The following is a 24,557-nucleotide window of genomic DNA, read 5'->3' on the forward strand; positions in this document are numbered from 1 at the left end:
GCTGATGACTGCAACGTTGACTATAAATGTGCAAACTGTAACGCAGACCATCCTGCCTACTCTCGATCATGTAACTACTTTAAAAAGGAAAAAGAAATACTTGCTCTCAAGGTGAAAGAAAACATTTCCTACCAGGATGCAAAGCGCCGCCTCTCTGCTTTTCAGAGAGGCTCTTTTGCCGAGGCGGTGTCCAGCAGAGGACCTGCACCGTCTAAGGTATCGGTGGCAACCCAGGTGTCTTTTTCAGACCACGGGAAGCCGCTGCAGTCCTCTACGCCCAGGCTGAAGCTTGCGCTTCCTGGGCATTCTATCTCAGCTGCGAAAGCAGCAGATCCAACTAGTCGCACCAAGGACATAGGTGCCGCAGCAGCAGCGGAGGTCACGCCTTCGTCCCTGCCTCCTGGTCCCTCCCCTCAGGCAACGGAGCGAGTGTCTCGCTCCTCCTCCCCGGGGAGAACTTCCCCGTCTAGGAGGCAGCACGTGCCACGTGCAACCGACGATACCGGCGGGACTGCGAGCCGACCTAGCACGTCGACCGCTGCCCCATCAGGTCAATGCAGGGGCCGTGGGTTGCCCTTACGATCCGTAGACAACTCCAAGGCCTCCGGTAAGCCTGCCAAGAAGTCCCTAGAAGCAGAAAAAACTGTAGAGGCAGGCGACCTTTCTGCCCCAGAGCCAGAACCAGAGGATATGGAGTGGCAGACCCAGAAACCAAAACATAAAGGGAAAACACCAGTTTTCCCTCCTAAATGAAACATCACATACATCACCCCTTTTTTCTATCACTCCTCTGATAGTTAAATTTCTATAAAGAATGACGGCGATCATCCAATGGAATTGCCGAGGTCTACTGAGGAACTTCGATGATATTGAGTTCCTCCTGGAGCAACACCGCCCACAGGCTTTATGTTTACAAGAAACACATCTCAGTTCAAAGCATACTAACTTTCTTAGACGCTACCATATTTTTAGAAAAGACCGAGAGGATGCGTGTATTTCTGCAGGAGGAGTTGCAGTGGTTGTCCCAAAGCACCTTCCCTGTTCCGAAATCGCTCTTAATACTGCGCTAGAGGCAGTAGCGGTGCGTCTCCTCCTTCACAAAGTAGTGACTGTTTGTTCCTTATACATTCCTCCTTCTTTTACTTTTTCGACAAACGATTTTAATGATCTTTTACTCCAACTCCCGGAGCCCTTTCTTTTACTTGGAGATTTTAATGCCCACAACTCTCTATGGGGTAGCGACCACGTTGACGCCCGTGGTCGAATGATTGAGTCAATTTTAATGTCGCATGCACTTTGCCTTTTTAACACTGGAGAACCGACCTATTTTAGCCCATCATCATTATCATCCTCATGTATTGATCTTTCCATCGGTAGTGCATCCATTTTTACTTCTTTTACGTGGGCAGCAGGCACTAACCCATATGGAAGCGATCACTTTCCTATTTTCTTAAAGAACACCGTTCCTCCAAAATGCATGCCAACGCGAACTGTCCGTTGGAAGTTTGAGAAAGCGAATTGGTCTCTTTTCACTGAAGCGACACAACTTGCATGCACGTCACTTGATGAACTTTCTGTCGACCAAGTTACAGAGTTGCTGAGTAATTTTATTCTTCAAGCTGCAGAGCTTGCTATTCCTAGGACTTCTACGCATCTCCCGCGGCGGCCCAAGCCGTGGTGGAATGAAGAGTGTACTGAGTCACGGAAAAAACAAAACAGAGCCTGGGGTATCTTTCGACGTTACCCCACGCAAAGCAACCTCCGCTGCTTTAAGCAAATGAAAGCTCGGGCAAGGTACATCCGACAACAATCAAAGCGTAAAAACTTCCAGGAGTATGCCTCTTCCATTAATAGTAGTGCAACAGTCAAAGAAGTCTGGGACAAAGTTCATCGCATTGAAGGGAGATATCATGCCTTCTCAGTCCCACTCCTCTCCTACAATGGCATCTGTCCGGAAAGTCTAAAGGAGCAAGCGGATCTTCTCGGTGAGCATTTTGCTCTTGTATCGAGCTCCGAACATTATTCATCTACATTTCTCGCATACAAAGCACGTACAGAATCACATGCTGTGAAGACTGCAGGTGCCGCCCATGAAGACTACAATCTACCTCTTACGATGCGTGAACTCGAAATGGTCCTTCACTTAACTAAGCCTTCGGCTGCAGGACCTGATGGCATACACTACCAGATGTTAACACACCTTCATCCTTCTACATTATTGCTTATTCTGTACCTTTTTAATCGCATATGGCACGAGGGCAAATTTCCTTCGGCATGGAAAGTAGCCACGGTTGTTCCTATTTTAAAACCTGGTAAGGATCCTTCCTCTGCATCAAGCTATCGCCCTATCGCCCTTACTAGTTGTTTGAGCAAGACTTTTGAGCGTATTGTGAACAAAAGACTTATGCACTATTTAGAAAAAAAGAACATATTGGATAGGAATCAATGTGGGTTTCGTTCCTATCGTTCTACAGTTGACCATTTGGTTCGTCTTGAGACCGTAATTCGTGAAGCTTACGTGAACAGACAGTTGTGCGTGTCAGTGTTTTTTGATATGGAGAAGGCATATGACACAGCATGGCGCCATGGAATCCTCCGTGATTTCCATGAAGTTGGGATACGAGGTAGGATGCTTGCTACCATCAATAGCTACCTTTCTAATCGAACCTTTTTGGTGAAGCTAGGAGCATCTTTCTCTAAAGAATTCGTCCAGGAGACTGGGGTCCCTCAAGGGGGAGTCCTCAGCGTCACTCTCTTTTTGGTAAAGATGAACTCAATAGCCCGTTCCCTACCTTCCTCTGTGCAATACTCACTCTATGTTGATGACCTTCAAATCTCTGTTTCATCGTGCAATCTTTCTATTTGTGAACGGAGGCTTCAAGTTGCCATCAACAATCTCCTAAAGTGGGCGGATGAAAACGGCTTTAGTTTCTCTCCGGAAAAGACGGTTACTGTCTGTTACTCCCGTATACGGGGAGTCCCTGCGGTTCCTTCTCTATATATGCGACAGACCCCTATCCCGGTGAAAGTAGATCACAAGTTTCTGGGCCTCACTTTCGACCATAAGCTTTCGTTTGTGCCTCATATAAAAAGTCTGAAGTTAAAATGCCAGAAATCACTGAACCTCCTTAAAGTCTTGTCCCACAAAACATGGGGCTCTGACCGTCTATGTCTTTTGCGAATCTATCGCTCGGTAATCCGCTCACGCCTGGATTATGGCAGCTTTGTGTACGGATCTGCTAGGCCATCAGCTCTTAAGGCACTTGATCCCATCCATCATCAGGGACTTCGCTTGGCAATAGGTGCCTTCAGAACGTCGCCTGTGCTCAGTCTCTACGCTGAGGGAAATGAGATGTCCCTTGACAGACGCCGATTCTTCTTAGGATTTATGTATTCATTAAGAATACGATCAGTCGCTCAGCATCCAGCCCGGGAGGCAGTGGAGGGCACGAAATATCAAAAGACATTCGAAAACAAGCCTAGCATTATCCCTCCATTCGCGATGAGAAATAGGAATGTGGCAGAGTCAGTTGGGATAGACAGTAAGCTTTCAGTTGCCGCAGTTCCAAAAACGGTGGCACCATGGGATTTCAGCTGCATACGTTGCGATTGGTCACTAACAAAGTTTAATAAAAAGGATACCCCATCCGAGGTCATGCGACAAGAATTTTACGAACTCCAGAAGCAGCATGATTCTCAATCACACTATTACACAGACGGCACAAAAACGGAATCATTTGTTGGCTGTGCCATGATCGGCCCATCAGTAAGAAGTGCTCGTAGGCTAAATTCGTTCGCGACAGTTTTCACTGCTGAACTGTGCGGCCTTCTGCTTGCAATAGATCACATCATCCAAACACGTAACTCCCGGTCAGTTGTATATACAGATTCGTTGAGTGCGTTACGGGCTCTGATTTCACTTGAAACCCCAAAGAATGCACTCATTGTTTTATTACAAAGCAAAATAGTAGCAGCTACCAGGAAGGGATGTGATGTTCTATTCTGCTGGGTCCCGAGCCATGTCGGAATCCCAGGGAATGAAGAGGTAGATTGTGCTGCGGGCACTTGTGGCACTCGTACTGTGGACATTAGTGATATCCCATTTAGAGATTACTGTGCCCTAGTCAAATGTCATCTTAAAGCTCAATGGCAAACAGAATGGAGCCTACAGGGGTCCAACAAGCTGCACATGGTTAAGCCTTTTCTTGGTGAATGGGAGAGTGCTAGGCACAGAGACAGGTTCTATGAGGTAGTCCTCTGTCGCCTACGCATTGGGCACACGCGGCTGACGCATGGACACCTTTTGCGTGGGGAGGACCCTCCGGAATGTGAGCATTGCCAACAACCTTTGAGTGTCTTGCATATCCTTCTCGAATGCCCTGCGCATGATGATAAACGCCGCCATTACTTCTCCCAGCTCTACAAAGAGCATATTCCTCTACACCTATGTGTGCTGCTTGGAAATGAGCCACTACTCCCACCCACCCAGGTTTTTAAGTTTTTAAAAAGTATTGATATTTTACACAAATTGTAGCATTATATATAATATAAGGTCCTAGTCCTATTTTATACATTTTTGAAATTACCAGCTACTAAAGCTCTTTTTTCTTCAAAACCCTCTTCTGCAATAGTATCATTTCTTGGCGCATCATAGCCTTAGTTGCTTTTGCGCCACAAAACCCCAATCTACTACTACTACTACTACTTCCACAGCATATAAAGAAAACATCGCTTTTTGGTACAAAGTAAGCAGACTGTACATTAAAATGTACATCATTATTAAATTGCTTTAAACCCTGTTCACAGTGGTTAGTATATGAAATGTTCTCAAACAAAAACTGTGTTTTCTTTCTTTTTCGCTTGGACAAATGAAACCACATCCCCAGCTTAGTTGAATCAACACTAACTCTTAATTTATTTAAAATTGCCGTTAGTTGTGCAGTAATCTGTCGCACATTTGTGGGCGTGTTTCCGATTTTCTGCTGTTATCCTGGTAGCTTTTGGGCTCTGAGATTGCAATAAATAAATTCTATAATTAGTAAGTCAATCTGTTGCTTCTTAGGAGAAGGTAGCAGTGCCCTGAATTTTTATCCAACTTCTATGTTTTGAAAGCTTCAGATGCTGCACAAAGTCTTAAAAAATATTAGGTCTATTATAAAATGCAGCACGGTTAACATGAATGAGTGATCGTCGGTTTTGTTCCTTTATTTCTGATAATTGAAAAGCTGTCTTCAAGACTAGTGGTGTGGCCGAAAGTGCTTGTCAATACTTCGGTCGAGAACAATGTGAAAAGTGCCAATGTCGTGATCACGGTAACTGTTGCTGGGTGTACTTTAACCCCTTAACCATTTTTAGTTTTGGAAAATGTTTGACCCTCAACTGCTTAATTGTTATCAAAATTATATTTGTTGCCTTCAAAATTAAGTTCCTAGCCACAAACAAAATGTATACCATATTTACTCGCATAGTTAAAACACTATTTTTTCCGAGAAATGGACACATATTTGGGGGGTGCATTCATTATGCAGGGTAAAATTTTTGCATTTACACACTTTGCACGAATGTCATTTTAGGTGCAAATATTACATGGCAGTGTACTGTGGCACGTCTCCACTGAAAGAGGCGCACCCATGGCTGGTCAGGGGTACACCACAGTAACCGTGCTCTATAAATTGCAAACCTTTTTTAGGGCGCTTTTTGGTGTGCCTTTTGCTGAAGAAAAAGCACCCTACAAAGCTCATTCGGCACGGAGAGCGATACGAGTGCTCTTAGGCCTGACCACTTTTACGATATCACTGTCCGAAAGCGGATCACAGACGACGGCATGTTTGCTGATGTCAATGCATCCGATGGACGAAGCACGTGCGGAGCTGGGCAATTTCTTGACCCCAGCTTCGCTAGGCGTGCGTGCCGTCTGCTTTCACGGTTGATCACTTCTGCAACCACGCAATTGCAGCCATTTTGAGAGCGGCTTGGCTTGGCTTGACTTGGCCTGGCCACTTGGCGGCAAAAGAAAATTGGCTTCAAGACACGCGGAGCCAAATATTAAAAGTGTGTTCATTATGCGAGAGAAAGAAAGAAGTCCAAATATTGGTGCCCGTGATTGGGGGTGCACTTATTTGCGAGTGAATACGGTATGAATATTGCCACGCGCATCACCGAGCGAGCGTGTGCATGGCTGAGTGGTTACCGTTCTTGGCTTTCGTGCGGAGGCCTCCGGTTTAATTTCTGGAAGCGACGCATCTTTCATGAATTCTTTCAATTTATCATTCTCGTAAGTATGAGAACCTTGTCGTCTGATCGAGCTATGAATGTTCTACGTTCTTGCGCGTGTACATAAGGGACTCCGCATGGCGAGACGCGGTCAGTCTCGCCCCAGCGCCCGACCCTTCTGTTTCGCCGACATCGACGCCTGCGACGCTAACCTTCTATTTTGTTTTGGGCACAAGGTCGCCCCATTAAAACATTCAATTTCTCCAGTTATTCGCCACCCCATCATTTGTCATTCGTGACAATATATATATATATATATATTTTTTTTTTATTTGGTGCTACCATTTGCTGGCAGAGCCTCAAACTAAGCCATGAGCGATCCTGGTTCGTTCAGAACGGTTGAGTTCGTGAGCCGGGGAAAGCAGACAAGCTATACTTGTCCTGAACTGTTTTGGGACTGCTCCATGTTGACGAGCTAGGCTCGTCCAAAATGGTTCAGGGGTTAGGCTTACTGTAACTTTTAGGAATGTGTTTCTTCCGTCCTCGCAGCTTGCCAAACTGGGCACGGCGCAACAGCACGACGACACCCCAAGCTCCGATGGGGCCAGCCGGTGCATCCCAGCCGCTGGCCACGTTTCCTCGGCGGCTGTCTTCCTCCCACCCTGAGCTGGGCTCCAGCAGGGGTGGCCGGCCCCTGTCCATGCTGGAGCAGAAGCAGCGGCAGTGGGAGAAGGAGCGAGGTGATTTCTTCAGGCAAACAATCCGGTGGTGTGCATTGCAGCTGGAAAATGCATGTCGAGGTTTCGTGACAGTTTTAGTCCTCATAACTCCATTTAGATTACCAGGGTTTTGAGCAAGAGTAATAAAAGTTCACTGTAGCACCCGATACTACATTTTTGGTTTGGAGGTGAATGGAAGCTACCATTTCACATATTGATTGACAAATTTTTGTTAGGCATGTGTGAACAGTACATAGTGGATGTTGAGTTTGAAGTGAGTTCTATATGGATAGTGGTTTTGGTCGAATATTTTCGAATATGAAGTAGTTTTTTCAGCCCCTTATCTACTGATAATGAATGTCACTCGTGCCACACCTTACGAACCATAAAGCCCGACCACGAGTGTGACTCGCGTGTTGGTTTCGGCGCTTGTTTAGCACACTCTCTGGCAGATGGCAAAACTACCCCTGTTGCTCCATTTACCTTGGGCAGTTTGCTCATTCGTTTTACTGTTTGACAGAGAGAATGCTCCATTTAGCCGAGGAAAAAAAAGAGCAGTCGCTTGCGAGCGTTCAAGCTAAAACAACGTGGCTTTAGCATGGTGGTCCACTTTAGCTGACAAAGAGATACAAAACCTTTTTTTTGAATGGGGTTAATGCTCATTCAAATGGGACGACGAATCCTTCAGCCTTTTCGATTTTCATTAATCGGACGATAGTTTGATGGGCAGTGACAGGAGCGACGAGAGCTATGTAAATCCTGCAAGCATTCAATCAACTTCGGCGTCTGCACGTCAGTGGGACTCGAACCAGAAGTTGTGATTCTGAGCAAGATATGACACCTGGAAATCGAGCAAATATTTTGGTCTTATTTTAATGCAAATCGCCTGTTTAAAATTAAATTTTGCTTTACGTTCCTTGAAGAAAAATATTAGTAGGCAAAAGGTTAAGCATTTCTCTACCATTGTACCATGCTTAAACGAAAATTCAACAGAACTCGTGAAGGTTTTTTTCAACCTTCCACTTGTCCACCTGTAAGCTCAGTTAATTTTAAAGGGGCACTCAAGTGGATTTTGAGATTGCCTATTTATTGTCAAAACTCAATCTACGGGCTCTAAGCATCCTAAAAATCCCGAAATCACATTCAAGAGCGGCCGATTTACCTATTGAAAGTCTAATCAAAGATTGTGCCGCATCCCTCTTTCTGCACTGTGGCGCAAAACACCAGGGAGTGCCACCAGACAGGAAGGCAGCAGTGGAGGGCATGCGACAGCCAATCATGATTGACGGCTTGCCGGCGGTCTGATTTTTCGAAGGCGCACATATTAGAAAATTGAGTCGACCGGGAAGCTGTCACCCGTGTTTGGCTGTCGCGTGCCTTTGTCCGGCTGCACCAAAGGCTCTGGCTGCATTCACTGGTGTTCTGTGCCGTGGCGCAGAAAGGGGGCGTGGCACAATCTCTGATTGGATTTTTAATAGGGAAATAGGCCGCCCTTGAATGTAATTTAGGGATTTTTAGGTTGCTTAGAGCCCATAGATTGAGTTATGATGGTAAATAGACAATCTCAGAATCCACTTCAGTGCTCCTTTGCTGCTACAGACAACGCCGGCTTCGCTCCATGGGACAGTTAATGCTTTCGCATTAATATTTATTAGTTAGTCTTCTGACACCATTTATTTAGCGAGAAATTTAGCAAATATTCCCCGCTTTTTCCCACTATATTTCACGTGACATCGCATCCATTCACGTGACGTCGCGAGGGTAAAATTTTCACGCTAAGTTTGGTGGGAAATTTTTCCGCTAAGCTTGGCGGGGAAATTTTCCCCCTAAATTTAGCGGAAAACGTTTCCCGGGTTGAGCAGCTTCACGTGACATCATGTATGACCTCATTATAGGAATCGTCTCAAAATGCAACGCGCTGTTACGACTACGGCGACACCGCTCAACCCGGAAACGGGCGCTTAAGAGCTGCGCTCTAAAACAAGCACGAATGATGAATGCGGGTTGTCAAGACATCGCTGCCTAACTGAGTATATTGTACTACTCTCGCATAATAGCAGCGAGTTAGCCCCGTTGAGTGCGCTTCTCGCCAAGCACCTTTGTACTGCGGGAAAGCAATTCCGCGGAGCCCGCGAGCTCTTCGGGTATTGCTTCCCCGCAGTGCACAGGTGCGTGATGACAAGCACACTCAATGGGGTCAACCTGCCGCGATCAACACTTCAAGAAGTATGAATATTGCAGTTCACCTCGAAACAAATATCGAATAGCATATTATTCAAAATTACTAATCGAAAATTCAAATATTTGCATATTCCCAGTTTTTGTAGATGTTACTGTTTTTCTCTTTCCTCTCTTTGAGCACTAATGATGAGTGGCTTATGAGAAAAGGCGCAGGGATCAGATTTGAGCAGGCAAAATGTTTGTGCCACCACTCATTTTTGGTGTTGATAGAATTTTTGGACTTGAAAGTTTAGTATCCTATTAGTATACCATAGAATACCACGCATCCACCCATTCCACAGTAAGCGCCCATTCCCAAATTTCTAAGGTATAAGAGAATATGGACAGTACTCAATTTAGAGTGGGTGCTTGCCCGTTATTTTACGGTAAGGTGGAAATACAGTCGAACCCGGTTATATCACACCCGCGTATTTCGAATTATTGCTTATATTGAACAGTCCAAACATCCCCTTGAAAATCACATGTAATAGTATAGGAGCGTTGTCTTTTTGTATCAAACTCCCATGGACTCCCATGGCGGGGACACTCGATATAGCGAATGAAGCACGGCTTTCCTTCGCTTCTGCCGCGGTCAGATTGCTCCCGCGGAGCAACATAGTTCGCGTTGCCATGCTGGCAGACCGCCAAGCCAGCATACGCGCATTAGGGACCTATACGCACGCAAGGGGATACTCAACAAAAAAGCAGTTAAAAAAAAAGTGGAGGATGACAAAAGCAAATAGAAGGGCACCCGCGCGCGCGCGCGCACGTAGAGAGGGCAGAGAGTGCTCCTTAGCCCCAAAATAAAACAAGCAAAAAAAAAAAAAGTCTTCGTCAAGTCGAGCGTGTCGACAACGGTTGAGCAATCGCACTTTGAACCCTTATTTTTGTTTACCTTTTTCTTTCACCGTTCTTGCTTTGCGCGTTTCTTTTTCTTCTTGCTGCCTGAATTTAGTGAGGTTTCTTTGTTGTCGCTTGCTTAACTTTATTCTATGGATCGAGCGTTTTTTGTTTGTTTTTATGCAACTCGCTTTTTCCGTTCTTTCATCTTTTTTTTTTTAATTCGTGTTTTGTCGCCGGTGCTGTACGGAGGTCGCGCGCGCGATCGCGCGATTGTGATCTTCACCAACTAAGCTCTACTGTATTTAGCAGCTCTTAGTTGCTCTATTTGGTAAGTTTCCGTTTGTCGCGGCCTTCGGCACTAGCGGAGACGCGCGGAAATTTCAACTGGAGCTTAAGTTAACATATTTTTGTATATCAAATTATCGATATATCGAACTATGTTACGATCCCCTTTTAATTCGATATATCTGGGTTCGACTGTATGCGCATTGGTCCTTCTATTGGTGACTCGTCAACTCTAGGTTTTTTTTACTTTAAGTAAGGAAAAACTACTTGTTGGCTGGAGTACCCTTGAGATAAAAGCTTCAAGGAGACAACTCTTAAGTTTTAACTTTGAGATTTTATGGAAGTTAGTCACTATAGATGGCCAGCTGGGAACGAGCTGGAAGACTTATAGGACTTGTAGCAGTTTCCAGTTGGCCGTTTGTAAAAAGGGTAAAGAATTTCATGTTTCTTTTTCTTCCTTGGCTTGCACTGAACGTCAGCTGAGATGCAAGACTGGGACCCCTGGGGGCGACCCGGGGCTGGAGCTCCACGTTGTCAGCTGGTGGCTACTGTGCCTCCCTCCCGCACTGATGTACAGGTGAGGACAGGCCGGGCAGTTGGTCTTTGGGAGCTCGTCAGAGTTTTTGTTTTCAGATTAACTTGACGGTCCTTAATGGTGAATATTAAAGAGGACAATCAACAAAGTTTCTGTGTACAGTCGCCAGCAAAAGTTTGCGGGGCATGGGAGCGCCAGCCGAAATGACTCGCTGCATCTTCTGATGGCACATTGCCGCTCTCAAGGCTCACACTTTGCACATGCGCTTCCTTTCGTGTTCGGAGTCCTGTTTTTTTTTTCTCGCTTGCGTCATTTTTTTTTTTCATGCCCACGAGATAACAGGTTCTGGTGCGAGGTGCCGCGAAATGTTATCTGTAGCATGCGAGCTCAGTCACCCATCACAGTGGCTGAGGCAGATGCGCGGCATGACGGCTGACAAAGTAGCACATTGCATCTGTCCCGGTTATCTTGTGTTTGCGAGTAAAAAAGACTTGACTGTGAGCACGAAAGGAAGCACATTCTCAAAGCGTGAGTCTAGAGAGCGGCCATGCGCCGTCGGAAGGCGCAACCAGTAATTTCGGCTGATGCTCCCGTACCATGCAAACTTCTGCTTCCAACTGTGCCTCGGAGCTTTTGTTTTGAAACTTTGATATAGACCAATGTTAACAATGAAGGCTTCTAGAATACAGTTTAAATTTGTGTATATTTTTATATAGCTGCCCTTATTGTATATTGTACAACGCACTGTCAACGAACATGGAGCGTTGGTGAACAGATTTTGGTGTCAAGAAGCACACTTCACCGGATCAGTAGTTGCAGTAACAATCAAAAAACCAGTGATATCTTGCTCGTGCTAACTGTGTCGTGCTCTCTACATTCCACCTATCCGGCCAACGGATGGAGAGGGAAATATTCCTTCTATAAGATCGTTCTGCAAAGGTATTCCAAAGAAATGTTTTGAAACATTGATATATAGGTACATTCCTTATAGCGGTCCGACTGAATGGCTTCAAATTGATGTTCCACAATAATGCTGGTTGCTGAGCAGTGAGAATTTACAAGAGTCTAGAAGCTAGTAAATTGATTTTTCTTCGAGTTCGCTGTGATTATTCGAGTGATGAGCGCATTTTGTCAGTACCAACTGAGCGAAGAAGTGCATATGTAGTGTGGTGCCTCATTAATATTGTTAGGATAAAAAAATGTTGTTTATAAATGAGTAGCGATGGCTGAACGAGGGTGAAGTTGTTGCTCCAAGCTTCAGTGATTGAGTCGTCCTCTTTTTCTGCTCTATACTTTTTAATTCTTTTCTGTCTATATAATAATATGAAAACCTCTGTTCTTCAAAGATTGTTCATAACGTGAGTCGTCCATAATAACTAGACAAAAATGCACATATTCTCTTGGTTTGTCCTAAAAAGTTTATCTTTACAGCGAGGTATCCGCATTAACGGGGTCCGTAATAATGATGCATGCGGCTGTAGTTGAAACGCAAGCTGGTTCAGGTGCTATCATCTCTTCCGCGGCTCCTAGTGCAACCGTTCACGCGCATGTCGTGCATTTGATGCCCAGGTGCTCAGAGTCCAAGGCACGGCGGCATCGTCCAACGGGCCCTACCAATCGAGGGCACCCTCGCCCCCAGTGTTGCCTCACCTGCTTCCACCGGGAAACGTCAGTCCCGCCTTTGTGCGCAGGGAACCACCCTATCTGAAGAGCAACCTGCCCCTGGGAGTGAGTTGGGACCCCTGCTCTTTGTTCTTTCATTTTATAGTTTGCTACGCAGTCATTGCTTTTTGACAGGATTTTCGTGGGATTCTGACGACAGTGGGAAGGGCGTAACTGCAGAGAATACGGAGAACGCAGGTGGATGCGGTAATCTTTCAGCATTATGAAAATTCTTGAATGAGTAAACTCGGACTTGGGGCAAAACAGTGCCACTTTTGCGTCTCATTGTCTTTTTTCTGCACTTCATAGATCTCCCATTATCATAATATAAAAGAAAAAGTATCGTTGAAACAACTAGTTCTTAAATGAAATGCAGGCATTTATGTATTAATCTACATATATTTAGTTGGTGCTTCTAGTTATTGCACATTCCCACAAGTGCTGTGAGCAGCTGCTTTCATGGAATTATGAATTTCGGTTTGTACCCTTTCATACTGAAACAAAAGTATTTTTTATGTACGCTTCTTTTCCCTCAATTTTATACCTAATATAAAAGGTTTTCAGGTCAAGGAAGCAGAACAGTCATTGTTGTAATGAGTGGAATAATTGCTTTCAAGAAATTACAATATTTTTCAGTGTTGCATCAGTCATTTCAACGAGCTTTGAATCAGACTTCTTTGTGAACTCCTCGTGTTTATTTATAGATCACTCTATTCACTGTGAAGACAGTTATGCAACCTAATGACTTTACATTGAACGTTTTGTGGGTATTCGCTGCTTCGCCTTATAATTATCCAGAGTAAATTATTCTAACTTGGGACAACAGATAAAATACTTCTGATATTTGCTTGTAATAAGCATAATGAAGAGAGATTATTCTGTTTGTGAGAAGGTGGTTGCTAGAAAAGCATTATTGGCTGCTTCGCCTTATAATTGTCCAGAGTAAATTATTCTAACTTGTGACAACAGATAAAATACTTCTGATATTTGCTTGTAATAAGCATAATGAAAAGAGATTATCCTGTTTGTGAGAAGGTGGTTGCTAGAAAAGCATAATGTGGAGCTGTTAAAAGAACAATTTCACTTGGGCTGTCCTCATATCTGACTCTTGCTTTCTTTCTTTTGCTCCTCAGCCATCATACGACTCCCACGGCGAGGAAAAGGATGACGTAAAACGGCGTTGGTTGCAGGAGCTGGGTACGGGGTGCTCGTTTTTTTACTTTTGCGCACCCTTGCGTTTGTTTTTGTGGCTTCAGTTTGATTGTCCTTTAATACTTGTTTTAATAAATAATTTCCGTTTTTTTCTGGTTTTTTTTTTTGACATTGCAGATAGTCAGAGGGATGAAAACCACAGGAGACGTGCGGTGGAAAACCAGCGATCTTCCATCAGCAATGGGTCCTGCTGGGCTGACAACGAGTCTGTTGGGTCGGAGAGAGCGCAGAGGGCTGAGGATTGCGGTGATAGGTAAGGGAGCCTGCTCTTTCTAAGATCCTACCAAATGCTTGCTGAAGATAAACAATAAGGCATCATGTCCATTTGGAAATCAACCAATTGCAGCCGATAAAAGAATGGAGAGTTGCTTCCAAATTTGGTCTGTGCAGTTCATGAAGTGCAGTAACTGCACCGCCTTGCAGGAAGTCCTGATGCACAGGGGTGGAGGCTGAGTGGAAACACTGATGCAAATGAACATAAATGAGGAAAATACTATGAGGAATGTAAAAATGACAAGTGTTGCGCAATATTGAGATTTGTGTAAAAATAGTAACCACTTAGTTAAAGATGAAATGGAGGAATAATTTGGGAGCACAAACGACGATAGGCTCGGGACGCCTTCCCTAAAAATGGCAAGCTAAGCTATAATTTAGTAATCTGCGAAAAAAAAAAAAAAAAAAAGTCCGTGCCACGCATTTTTTAAATATTTTGTCGGAAGTCTTTAAAAACTGGATTAAAAGACAGACGGAACTCGTGCGTATTGCAGACTGACACACTGTTTACAAATAAGTCCACATTTGCCCACACTAGGTATGGGCGCTGCGCTTGTGCACAAAAGGGATTCGTGTGAAGTGAAGCAACTCTGCATGTGCCATGCCGACAGCAGCGCCATTGTAGCGGCATGATTTCGGGATCCGCGTGTTGGTGCATACAATTTATTGTTACTATGTTCTTCTGTTTTGTTCTCGTCTCTACAGCGTGTGGTCCTATGCACGAGCCCAAGCTTCGCGCGGAACTCATGAAGCCAAGGGGCCTCGTGCTGATGAGCGCAAGCAGAGGGCAATGGAGTATCAGAGAGCCATCCAGGTGAGATAGACCTAGCAATGTTGTTAGGTGTCTAATTATTGTTGGCAGCTGACTCGGCACTACAGTGCTGACTGTATAACTAATACAGGGGTTGCCAGGTCATTGTTTGCTTGAACCTTTGAAGAGTTGTTGAACACATTGCTCTTTTAGACATTCTGCAACAAATCAAGCATGTTTGTGCTTCTAGATGAAAAAAATGAAATAGAGGGCATGCCGTTTTCTAGGGCACCGCTCGCGAAGCTAGTACCAGTGACGTGTTTTTTCTGTTGCAATGGACAGAAAATATTAGGAGAGCATAGCTAATGACTAATCGCTGTAGCCTTCTACTATGCATTACATGATTGTGGTCTTTGCCTGCTAGTTCAGGATTTCTTTTTGGTGGTATGCAATTGTTTGAACTTCAAGTGCATTATGAACAAAATAATGTCTAGTATTTTATTAAATTCACATTGCTAGTATTGCACACTCGTATATATTGCTAGTATCTGGTGGCGCGCTTGACTATATACCGCAACTACGCATATAAGAGCTCTCGTACAAAGTCCAACCGCCGAGGCCCTGCTGCACCGCTTGCACGTGTCAGGTTTCGTTCACGAAGAACGGCTGCTACCAGGGTCTATAGACTCTCTCAACCCACGACGCAGCATGCACCTCGCTGCGCCGTTTCGTTACATATTAAATTAACGCATTTATTTGGAGTATGTGAAACACACATTTGAACTCTTCTAATTGTGTCTCGAAATACTATTCCTAAAGAGCAGGGTAATAATTATATATGGTTGCTTACAGTTTGCCATGATATAATTTTGGAAACTTTTCTGCTGTGCTGTTTTGCCAGCATATTTTCTCGGACTGTTCACATAGTAACGAGTGTGCATTAGCATTAAGGCAATCCTACTATTTCGTTCAAAGCAAGATTTTGAAAAAAAAAATTTGCCTCACCGTCGTAGAAAGGTAACACAGAATGTGATGTGTTAGTGTGGGGCTTTCTCGGAGCCTGTTGGAGTGAGACGCAGTAGACGGAGCATACGCAAAATGAAACATTTGGAACGTGGCAGTGCCACTTCGTGGCAAAAGAAGAGCAAACCCTCCCAACTACCTAACCCATTTCAGCAAAGTGAGCATGTCAAACGTGGCGCCTGCTTCTTTTCTCCGCTTTCCTGTCGCTCTCTTTTGTGTACTTTCTCTGGGGAAGCCCGAGGTGTGCTCGTTTCATAGAGCAGAGCGCCGCTGTTCATCTGAACACATGACGTTTTCCCCTCTTTGGGAGTACTGTTTGTGTGCTTGTCGCCGTCGCTTACAGATGGCGGTAGCTGTCTAGGTAGGTTTGTGTCGACATACCGGGCACGATCCTGGGGTACCTAGCCCTAACAGCTCCGCTGTAAAAAAACATTATAGTAAGCAGGAGTTAAATGAGCTTTTGTGTGAAGCATGCAAGCTGTGCCACATTTGAAAAAAAAAAAAAAAGAGGTACAGGGTGACACAATATGAGCTGGCCCAGCGGCGTTCGGGCTGGGGTGGCACAAAATGCCATGCGGGGAGCCCTGGGTATATGTTAAGCTGCTGAAAAAGAGATGGATTGCCACACTTCTTTTTGTAACAATGTGGCAGCAGGTTTCAAGGCTTAGCTTGCCGGAGCCACCCCTGGCATCATTCTGCCCCTTTCAGCTAGCACGGATTGCCGCTGGCTATACTTACTGATTGGGGAATATGGCAGTACACTTCAACCACTAACTCAGTAGCTCAGTCGTTCTCAAATGGGAGTCCACGGACCCTCTGTGGTCCCTGAAGGCCTTCTTGGGGTCCCCGGAGCCCTCAACCATCAGTCAAACCGAGCAGTAAAACTTTTTTTTAAATATTGATGTTGGTTAATTTACAAAGCTAAATAGACCAACTATGTGCGCTAAGTGAGTAGGGTTAATTACCCTTTGTCTCAGAGCCTCAAAACTGGCTTTCACATACTGTGTTTTCTCACGTATAACCCCCATCAAAATTTATAGCAAATCAAAGGCAAAGTAGTGGTGCAGGTTATACACAAATTTCATAAGCAGTGCCAGTGCAGCTTCCTGGAATGCGCGCAAAGTTGTAAGGATAAGTTCCTCAGGGTCTCTCTTCTCCGGTCTCTCCTAGGAAGTTAATGCAAGCGTGTAGGCTAGCTGTTTAAGAACTTTCCAGCTTCTCTTTTTTTCATGTAGCCACCATTGCTTTGTTTTTGCGGCCATTGAGACGTGAATCGCCGCTCTGCGCTGTTGTCAAATCTGTTGCTGAAAGATCAGAAACTGAGTGGCAGGCCGCAACTACGACCGCTACGACACTGGCTAGTCATGCCTGTGAGAATCGAGTAAGAATGAGGACCTGCAAACTGCAAGTTGCGACCAGTGATCGTTCCGCTTTCAGGAGACTGGTGTATACCCCCAGCTTAAAAAAGGAGCTCACGAAGTTCATCAAGCAGAGAAAAGGTCGCAGTCACGCCGTACGTACAGAGATCTGGCATTACCGCAACTTTTCTAGACAAGATAGTGCCGAACCACTGCATTAGCAATCACCTTGACGGCTTGGATGACGGCGCTATTTGCGACAATGAAGGCGCCAGCGATGGGTGTATTGAAAATAAAGGTATGGTTTCTAGCGAGATCTGGACATTACTTTATTGGTTAGTGCAAGTAATATGCGAGAATTGTTTTTTGTTTCTGGGAGTAGTAAGTTGGGGTTGCCGGTTTATGCAGGGGCAGGTAATATGCAATAAAATATGGTACTTAGTTTTATTTAAGTTTTTGTCATTGTAATCATACAATATCCCCCTTGCTCTCTTGGTGGATGGGGTTCCTCATCATTTTCACTTATCTAGAAGGGGCCCCTAGAACGTCAGTGGTTGGGAACCACTGCAGTAGCTTCTAACTCTTCTTGTTTTTGATGGTTGCGGTGCTTTCCCCAAATGCTGGTGCAGGCGCAGATGGAGGAGAAGCAGAGGAAGCTGCAGGCAGAGAAGATTGCCCGTCTGCAGGAGGAGAGGGAGCAGGAGCGCCGCCTGGAGGAAGAGAGGCGAAGGCTCGAGGAGCAATACCAGGAGGAGCAGCAGAGGATTAGGGAGAAGAAGGCGAGTACTCTTCTGTTGTCGCATCAGGGCTCATGTGAACGGTGGGCACAGTCATTGTCCGATTCATTCACTAATCATAAAGTGCAAATGAATCAAACCATGGAATGCCAGTGTCGGGCACCAACGTTTTCTATTGTAGTTTCTGGCTATTTCAGAACTACTGTATACTTTTGTCCTGTGAACTCCAGAGGTACGAAGCAATTACGGCAGTTATGACTATTCTAGTGATCGCCCTATTTCCATCAAATTTTTATTTTTATTTTTTTTACAGTATGACAGTTTTATAAATTTAGTTCACTTAAGGACGTGGGGTTCATCACCGTTTGAAATCACTTTGTATTAGTTGGAAGATACTTTTTCACTAGACATTGTGTTTAGAAAATACTTTCATAAAACATTGTGTTTAGAAAATACTTTCATAAAACATTGTGTTTAGAAAATATATTTTTTTTTATTAGAAATCATGTTTTCAAAGGTGGTGCTAACTCTGGCACGTCCTCCCATTCTCAGGAACGGGAAGAGAGGACGCGCCTGGTGCTGATTGCCAAGATGCAGCAGGCGGAGGCCGAGGCGGAGGCCGTCCGCAAAGCCAAGAGGAACCTCAAGTTGCAGCGGACTGCATCTGTAGCACCGGCCGAGCCCCAAGTGCCTCAGTTTGGCAGCGACCCCAGTGGGCAAGGGCCTTCAGTGTCCACCGAGAGGGTTCCTTCCGGCATCGAGAACTTTGCCGCCGCTAGCGGTGAACACACGGAAATTGCCAAAGGTACCTACCTTTATGTCACACAGTCGAAGTAGTTAGAATTACTTTTTACACTGTGACAGTCTAGTCTTTTTTCTCCAAAAAATGCTTCCCAATGGTCAGGTTTTGTTTCAAAAGGAATTGTGTAAAGACCAGGTCAGTGCAGAGGTTTTTTTTCTGAATTACCTTGCACGTGTGGGCGCAGTGCTTAAAGGCTGTTCAGGTTTAGAAGCACCGAATGGAAATATTGGAAGTGAATAGTTGTCACCTTTCTTCCGTTTGGTTTTATTTTGGAGTGTCCGCTTCCGCAACATTCCGGCGGCTTCATGTTCTGAATCGGTGGTACATAACAGAGCTTCTGTACGGGATGGCAAGATCTCAACCTCCAGGTTTAATTTTGAGAAGCGTTGAAAGTCTGAATTAGAAGAGCTGGTACTCCAATTGCCACTGCCACCAGAGCAGCCGACATGCGAAGCGACCATCTCGTGCTCATCACGTGCGCGGAACATCTAATTTCAAAACTATAAATAGCCCCTGCAATGCGAAACACTGTGCGAATATAATGTTTATAGTTTGCCAGAGGCATAGCTAATAGCAGCACATCCAGCAGTATGCACAGTTTTGCGGTAAGGCTGGCACTTTCAAATCTGTGATCTCCGCCATTTGTGTGCAGCGACGACCATCAAAGGGTCGAGCATACTTCAAATTTAGAAAACTAAGATAACGCCTTTTTGATTCATGTTACTAGTACTTGCCTACAAGAAGAAAGTGATTCGCGTTTTTGCTGTGTCACACGTGCCATGTTATAAAGTTTTCTCCAAACATTGACATTCTCATCACCAAAGAAAGTGCGCCGACTCAGCTTCCGCGTCGGTAGGATTTCTCTCTTTTCTATTTTCTTTGCGAGATTGAGGTCTCCACATCTTCGACAACGGGTCATTTCGACATCTGCACGGTGGGCACAACTCTCGATTGGTTTTGTTTGTTGTCAAGCTCTTTCTCTAGCTCAGCTATATTTTAAAATGAATCGAAGACTTGGAGTAATTACTTAAAAAAAGTTTTATCATAAATTACCATAGCCTACAAACATGTACACAAATGGCATCAAAGTGGAATGGAAAGACCTCGTAAAGGCAGCACACGGCGAACAAAATTGCCGTTTCAGTAGGAGAACACAAACTAAGAACTGCTAAGAACAAAAATGGAATAGAAAAAAAAAAAAGTTCTTTTTTAGCACAGTGCAGCATCCCAACAAAATTGCAAGATTAGGTCTTAGATAAATTCCTATTGACGTTTGCCAGGCGACCCGAGAGTGCAGCCAAAGCAGCAGCAAGAACTTGCATCCCCGACAGCCATGGTTCGGCCCACGCGCAATGACGACAAGTCGGAGGCTAGGTCGCAGCCGCAGCGCGAGATCTCGAGCCAGACCGAAGGCAGCATTCCTGTGTCTGCTGCCTCGAGCCGGACTTCCCCGTTTCCATCGTACCGTGGGCCGAGTCCTTACGTCGAAGACCGCGTGCTGACTCCGACCAAGGTTCGGATCGCTCACAGGGCACGTTGGCCCCTGACGGTCCCGAGCAGGGAGTTTGGGATACAGACGGACATCTCACTTCCCTGTGGCTGGAGTGGCTGCGGACCTTCCCGGGAACTCGTTGCCAGGTGGGTGGCATTGTTTGTCACGTCTTTGAGCGACTTCGCTTTCCTCTTTGAAACATAGTTTTTTTACGGCGGAGCTGTTAAGGGCTAGTTTCCCCAGTTTCGTGTCCATCACCAAATAAATGTTGACACAAAACTGTGGATAGCTACTGTCATCTATGAGCGACAATGGCAACCAGACAATTGGCTTGCCGGTCATCTGGTTGCCGCCGTTGCTCATAGAAGGCGGCAACCATTCCAGCCTTTTCACTCTGGTTTTCACCAGAGTGGAAATGCTTTAGACGTCGTCCTAGAGGTCATCCTTGAGGTCATCCTTGAGGTCGTCCTAGAAGTCGTCCTCGAGGTCGTCCTAGACGTCGTCTCTGAGGTCGTCCTAGACGTCGTCTCTGAGGTCGTCCTAGGCGTCGTCTCTGAGGTCGTCCTAGGCGTCGTCCTTAAGGTCGTCCTAGGCGTCGTCCTTAAGGTCATCCTAGAGGTCGTCCTATGGGCGTCGTCCTTGAGGTCGTCCTACCATAGTACAGCTTCGCTGGTCTTCCTTCACCAGAGTGGAAAGGCTGGAAGTTTTCCACTCTGAAAGAAAAAAAGAGTGGCGTGATGTTGCGAGAAACCGTCACGAAATAACTGTCATGTGCTTGGCAAATTTAGTGAACATACCCGCGTCCTGTTGAGTTTGGCGAGAGTGTGTCCCGCTGATGGCCTCGGCGTGATGGGCATTGCATGGCTCCATGGTGCGACACTGTGAAGTGCTGTGACATCACATGGCGTCATAACTTCGCGCAACTTCATTACGTCAATAGACTACTTCCATAAAGCCCTGCATGCAACACGGCGCATGTTGCACTCTGGGAACTAGTTGGCCAGGGAGGAGAGTGCCATGCTTTCGGTTTCGATCGACACGTCGACAAGAGGTTATACACAAAGCGTGGATTATAAACGGCCGTTATTTTATGTTTTCTGGTCCCGAGAGCGTCGTTTGTTGTCTCTAAACTAACCTAAATGGCCAGACCTCAAAGCTTTAGCACAAGCCTGAGACGTATAGCTTGTCTTAGTGCATGCTTGTTGTATTTTTGTACTTAAGTTTTTCTGTTAGCGTTTTGAGGTATGTGGACGAGCCAGTGCTGGGAATCTCGACGCTGCAAAGCTCGGGGATCTTGCTTGTGTACGAATCAACGAGCTGTAGACACCAGTAAGTATGCATACATCGAGCTCGCGCCTTTACATTAGTGTTGTTGATCAGGAAGTTTGTTTCGTGCGTCCATAGACGAAATATAAATTTTTGCAATTACTGTTTTTCTTAATACGCCTGAGTATGCGAGGTAAAACTCGGAGGCGCCATTGAAAAGCTCCATTTGAACACACTTCTCATCGCTTATCTGTACTGCCCCGCAGCACTGCACGAATTCGTGATGTCCCCACCCGCTTGCATTTCACTAATATTCAACATTGCATATACGCATAAAGTTATCCTGCAGTCATATAGGCACATTCGCACATACAAACCGTTTTAAGAAAGCAAAAGTCGAGCACTTGTGTGAAGAATGTCGCACCATTCGAAGGAAGTGCGCCGGACGGGCGTGTACGGCGGTGCGCCAAACGAGCGAAATTATTCAAAGCGCATTTGACGGTTGCTAATGGCCATAATATTTGTTATGCGTTTGCTTTCTTCCTGCCTGAGTGTGCCGATATAATTTCAGGCACACCGTTCAGGCACAGATTTTGGGCGTCGGTAAAAGGTCGTCCAAAAAGGTTTAGTGAGGAGTAGGGGACGCTTGTTAGGGCCTCCGTCGTAGCTAGCCGATCTCAGTGTTTGCGAAAACTTAATCTTATATCAGCATAAAATTTGAGTGTGAGATATGTGATGACATGAGGAAGACATCATAGTAACTTTTGTGCAGTAGTGAGGTCGAATTTATAGCGTTTCCCTAAAAGTTAATGCGCCAACGCTGGCTCAACTTTGATACTCCTGTGAGGATGCGGTTTGCTTTTCGCTTGATAAAGTGGCAAGAAGCGGACGTTTGGCAAACAAAATACGTGTAGGGCTCAAGGTGACCAAATTTCAGTTGTAGTTCACTGGTACTAGACGGGATTACTGACACGAGCTCAAAGATGCACTCGTGGGGTGAGGTGACTAAGCCACGTCTTACTACGTTTGCATACGCACGCACAATATCCGGTGTTTTGGGAACCAAGGAAAGTGCCCCTCCTTTCGTTTTTGCATCGCTCGAGAATGAGTGTATTGTACATTCGTGAAAGTCAGATAGTCAAAAACGCAAGCAGCGCGTTCGGTCGCGGCGTGATAGCATGAGATTAAGCTGCTCAGTCGAAACCGAAACTGAGGGGCCAACTAGTTCCCAGAGTGCACTGCATGGTATTTCGCCGCGATGGGGCGCGTCGGTTTTGGAAGAAGTCTATTGACACTATGTGTTACTCCGATCCAGTGCACGGGTCAGAAAGTTCAATGTCTACATTGTGATGGCAAGGAAATGACGGATTTGGCATAAAGTCAAACCTAAAGTCAAACCTAGCTATACCTAATTAAGTGGACTTATTAATCTTGCTATATGCAAATATCCTTTCTTGAATCTCGCAGTAAAAAAAAGAAGAATCTCAAATGATGAATATAGGTTTTCAGGGCATCTCTGCCTAACACATGCCCCTGCATAATAGCCACAGTTTACTTTTGAAAATTTTACTACAATGCTTCACAAAGTTTCCGTGTGCATGTGACTGCAATATTTGTACTTTTTGAAATGTTGATTGCAGTGGGTTAACCCCGCTAAGCACGCTTCTTGCCGAGGGCTGGTGCACTGCAGAGCTCGCTTCCGCATCTGTTGCTGTATTGCTTCCCCGCAGTGCACCGGTGCTCGATAATAAGCGCGCTGAACAGCACTAACCTACCACGATCAACACTTAAAAATGATAACTATCACAGTTCATCTCAAAGCGATTATCAGATAAGCAAGCCCCAGTTTCAGCCTTGGAAGGACCTATCTCGGTCTTCTTTATTTTACGGCTGCCACACATAAAATAACATGGCTAGAAAGAAATGTCCTTCCTTCAAGTAGAACTTGCGTCATCGCCCCTTCAGGTTTCTTTAGGCACCTTGTAACTGCACAAACTGCTTTCAATTCTTTCATCCGAAAAGCTTGCCAATGTGCCAACCTTTCTGTCCCAACCAGCATGCAGGACCCGGTCCAGGACTCTCCAGGGTGCCACGGAAGGCGGGTGCAGCACAGCCGACCAATGAAAGCCATCCACAAGGAACTGCTTGCCCCTTCAGGCTACGCACCTATGACCAACTTTCACGCAGACCGCAAGTTACCGCCTAGAATTCCGCTGACGAGGGCAGCCAACAGCAGAGGCAGCCCAGAGAGGGCGGGCGTTGGCCGCAACTTCGCCTCCCAGCAACTCGAGAAGCTGCAAGAGTTCCGCAGGCAGCAGTGGGAGAGGGATCCAGGCTCACGAAGGTCGAGGGTCACCCCACGTGCTGCCAGGGAAGGCAACACCGGAACCCTGCTGCGTGCTGGGAAAGGAGCCATGGCCACTCGTGGAGCAGAAAATGGCCGGTGGGTGAATGCTGTGGTTTCAATTCAGCATAGAGCTTATATAACAAATACGGTTGACTTGCGGTAATTCAAAGTCGCTTTATTCTAATTCTTGGTTAGTTTGAAGCAGGGGTATGGTCCCGGCAATTGCACATAATGTCCACGGAAAAAATCGCTTAATAATTCTAAGTTTAACCGCCGTGACTGGTTAATTCGAAGGATTTTGTATAGTGCTCGAGAAGTCCGGCAACCCTGGTGGCACAAAAAAGCTTCACAGTCGTGCTGATCAAATCTAATTTGCACCTGTACACACTTTAATGCTTTTATCTACCGTGTGTAAGATCAAGAGAATGAGCGCAGCGCACAACCAAGCCGCCAGGCGACCGAACCAGTTCAGCGGCCAAGCGAAGCCAGCATGGCTGCAGGCACTCTCATCGTGTGTCGTTTCCACGGGAGTTGCGGAAGTGAACGCGGCACGTACGGTCAACGAAGATTGGTTTGAGGCATCATCCAGCCCTACGAGATGTTTTGTCCATCGAATATATCGATGCCAACAAGCATGCCGTGGTCTGCAGTCCCCTTTCGGACCCCGAAATCGTGCGAGTGGTTAGGCTTAGGAACGGTCACATTGCTTTCCCTGCCCAATGGCAGAGTGCCGTTGACGCGAAAACCAGTTGTGGCACCACAGTGTCAATTTTGCATTTTCTAAGCCTAAAAATCTGCTGAAGGTGCTCGCACTCAAAG

The 24,557-nt window shown here is 45.6% G+C and overlaps 1 protein-coding gene across 4 annotated transcripts in view; it reads left to right on the forward strand.

Moving 5' to 3' along the window:
* LOC8029474 (zinc finger CCCH domain-containing protein 18) overlaps positions 1–24,557 on the forward strand; it is a 35,708-nt gene that overhangs the window by 4,627 nt on the left and 6,524 nt on the right. For all 4 annotated transcript variants that reach the window (XM_040505076.2, XM_040505077.2, XM_040221841.3 and 1 more), the window contains 10 exons: positions 6,763–6,953; positions 10,760–10,857; positions 12,385–12,543; positions 13,611–13,674; positions 13,807–13,942; positions 14,668–14,776; positions 17,724–17,873; positions 18,384–18,636; positions 19,914–20,271; positions 23,448–23,834. In XM_040505076.2, coding sequence (XP_040361010.2) covers positions 6,763–6,953; positions 10,760–10,857; positions 12,385–12,543; positions 13,611–13,674; positions 13,807–13,942; positions 14,668–14,776; positions 17,724–17,873; positions 18,384–18,636; positions 19,914–20,271; positions 23,448–23,834 — 1,905 coding nt within the window. The remainder of the gene's footprint in view (positions 1–6,762; positions 6,954–10,759; positions 10,858–12,384; positions 12,544–13,610; positions 13,675–13,806; positions 13,943–14,667; positions 14,777–17,723; positions 17,874–18,383; positions 18,637–19,913; positions 20,272–23,447; positions 23,835–24,557) is intronic.

The sequence above is a fragment of the Ixodes scapularis genome, unplaced genomic scaffold, assembly GCF_016920785.2.
Source record: "Ixodes scapularis isolate PalLabHiFi unplaced genomic scaffold, ASM1692078v2 PGA_scaffold2__306_contigs__length_199485367, whole genome shotgun sequence".
Taxonomy (NCBI): domain Eukaryota; kingdom Metazoa; phylum Arthropoda; class Arachnida; order Ixodida; family Ixodidae; genus Ixodes; species Ixodes scapularis.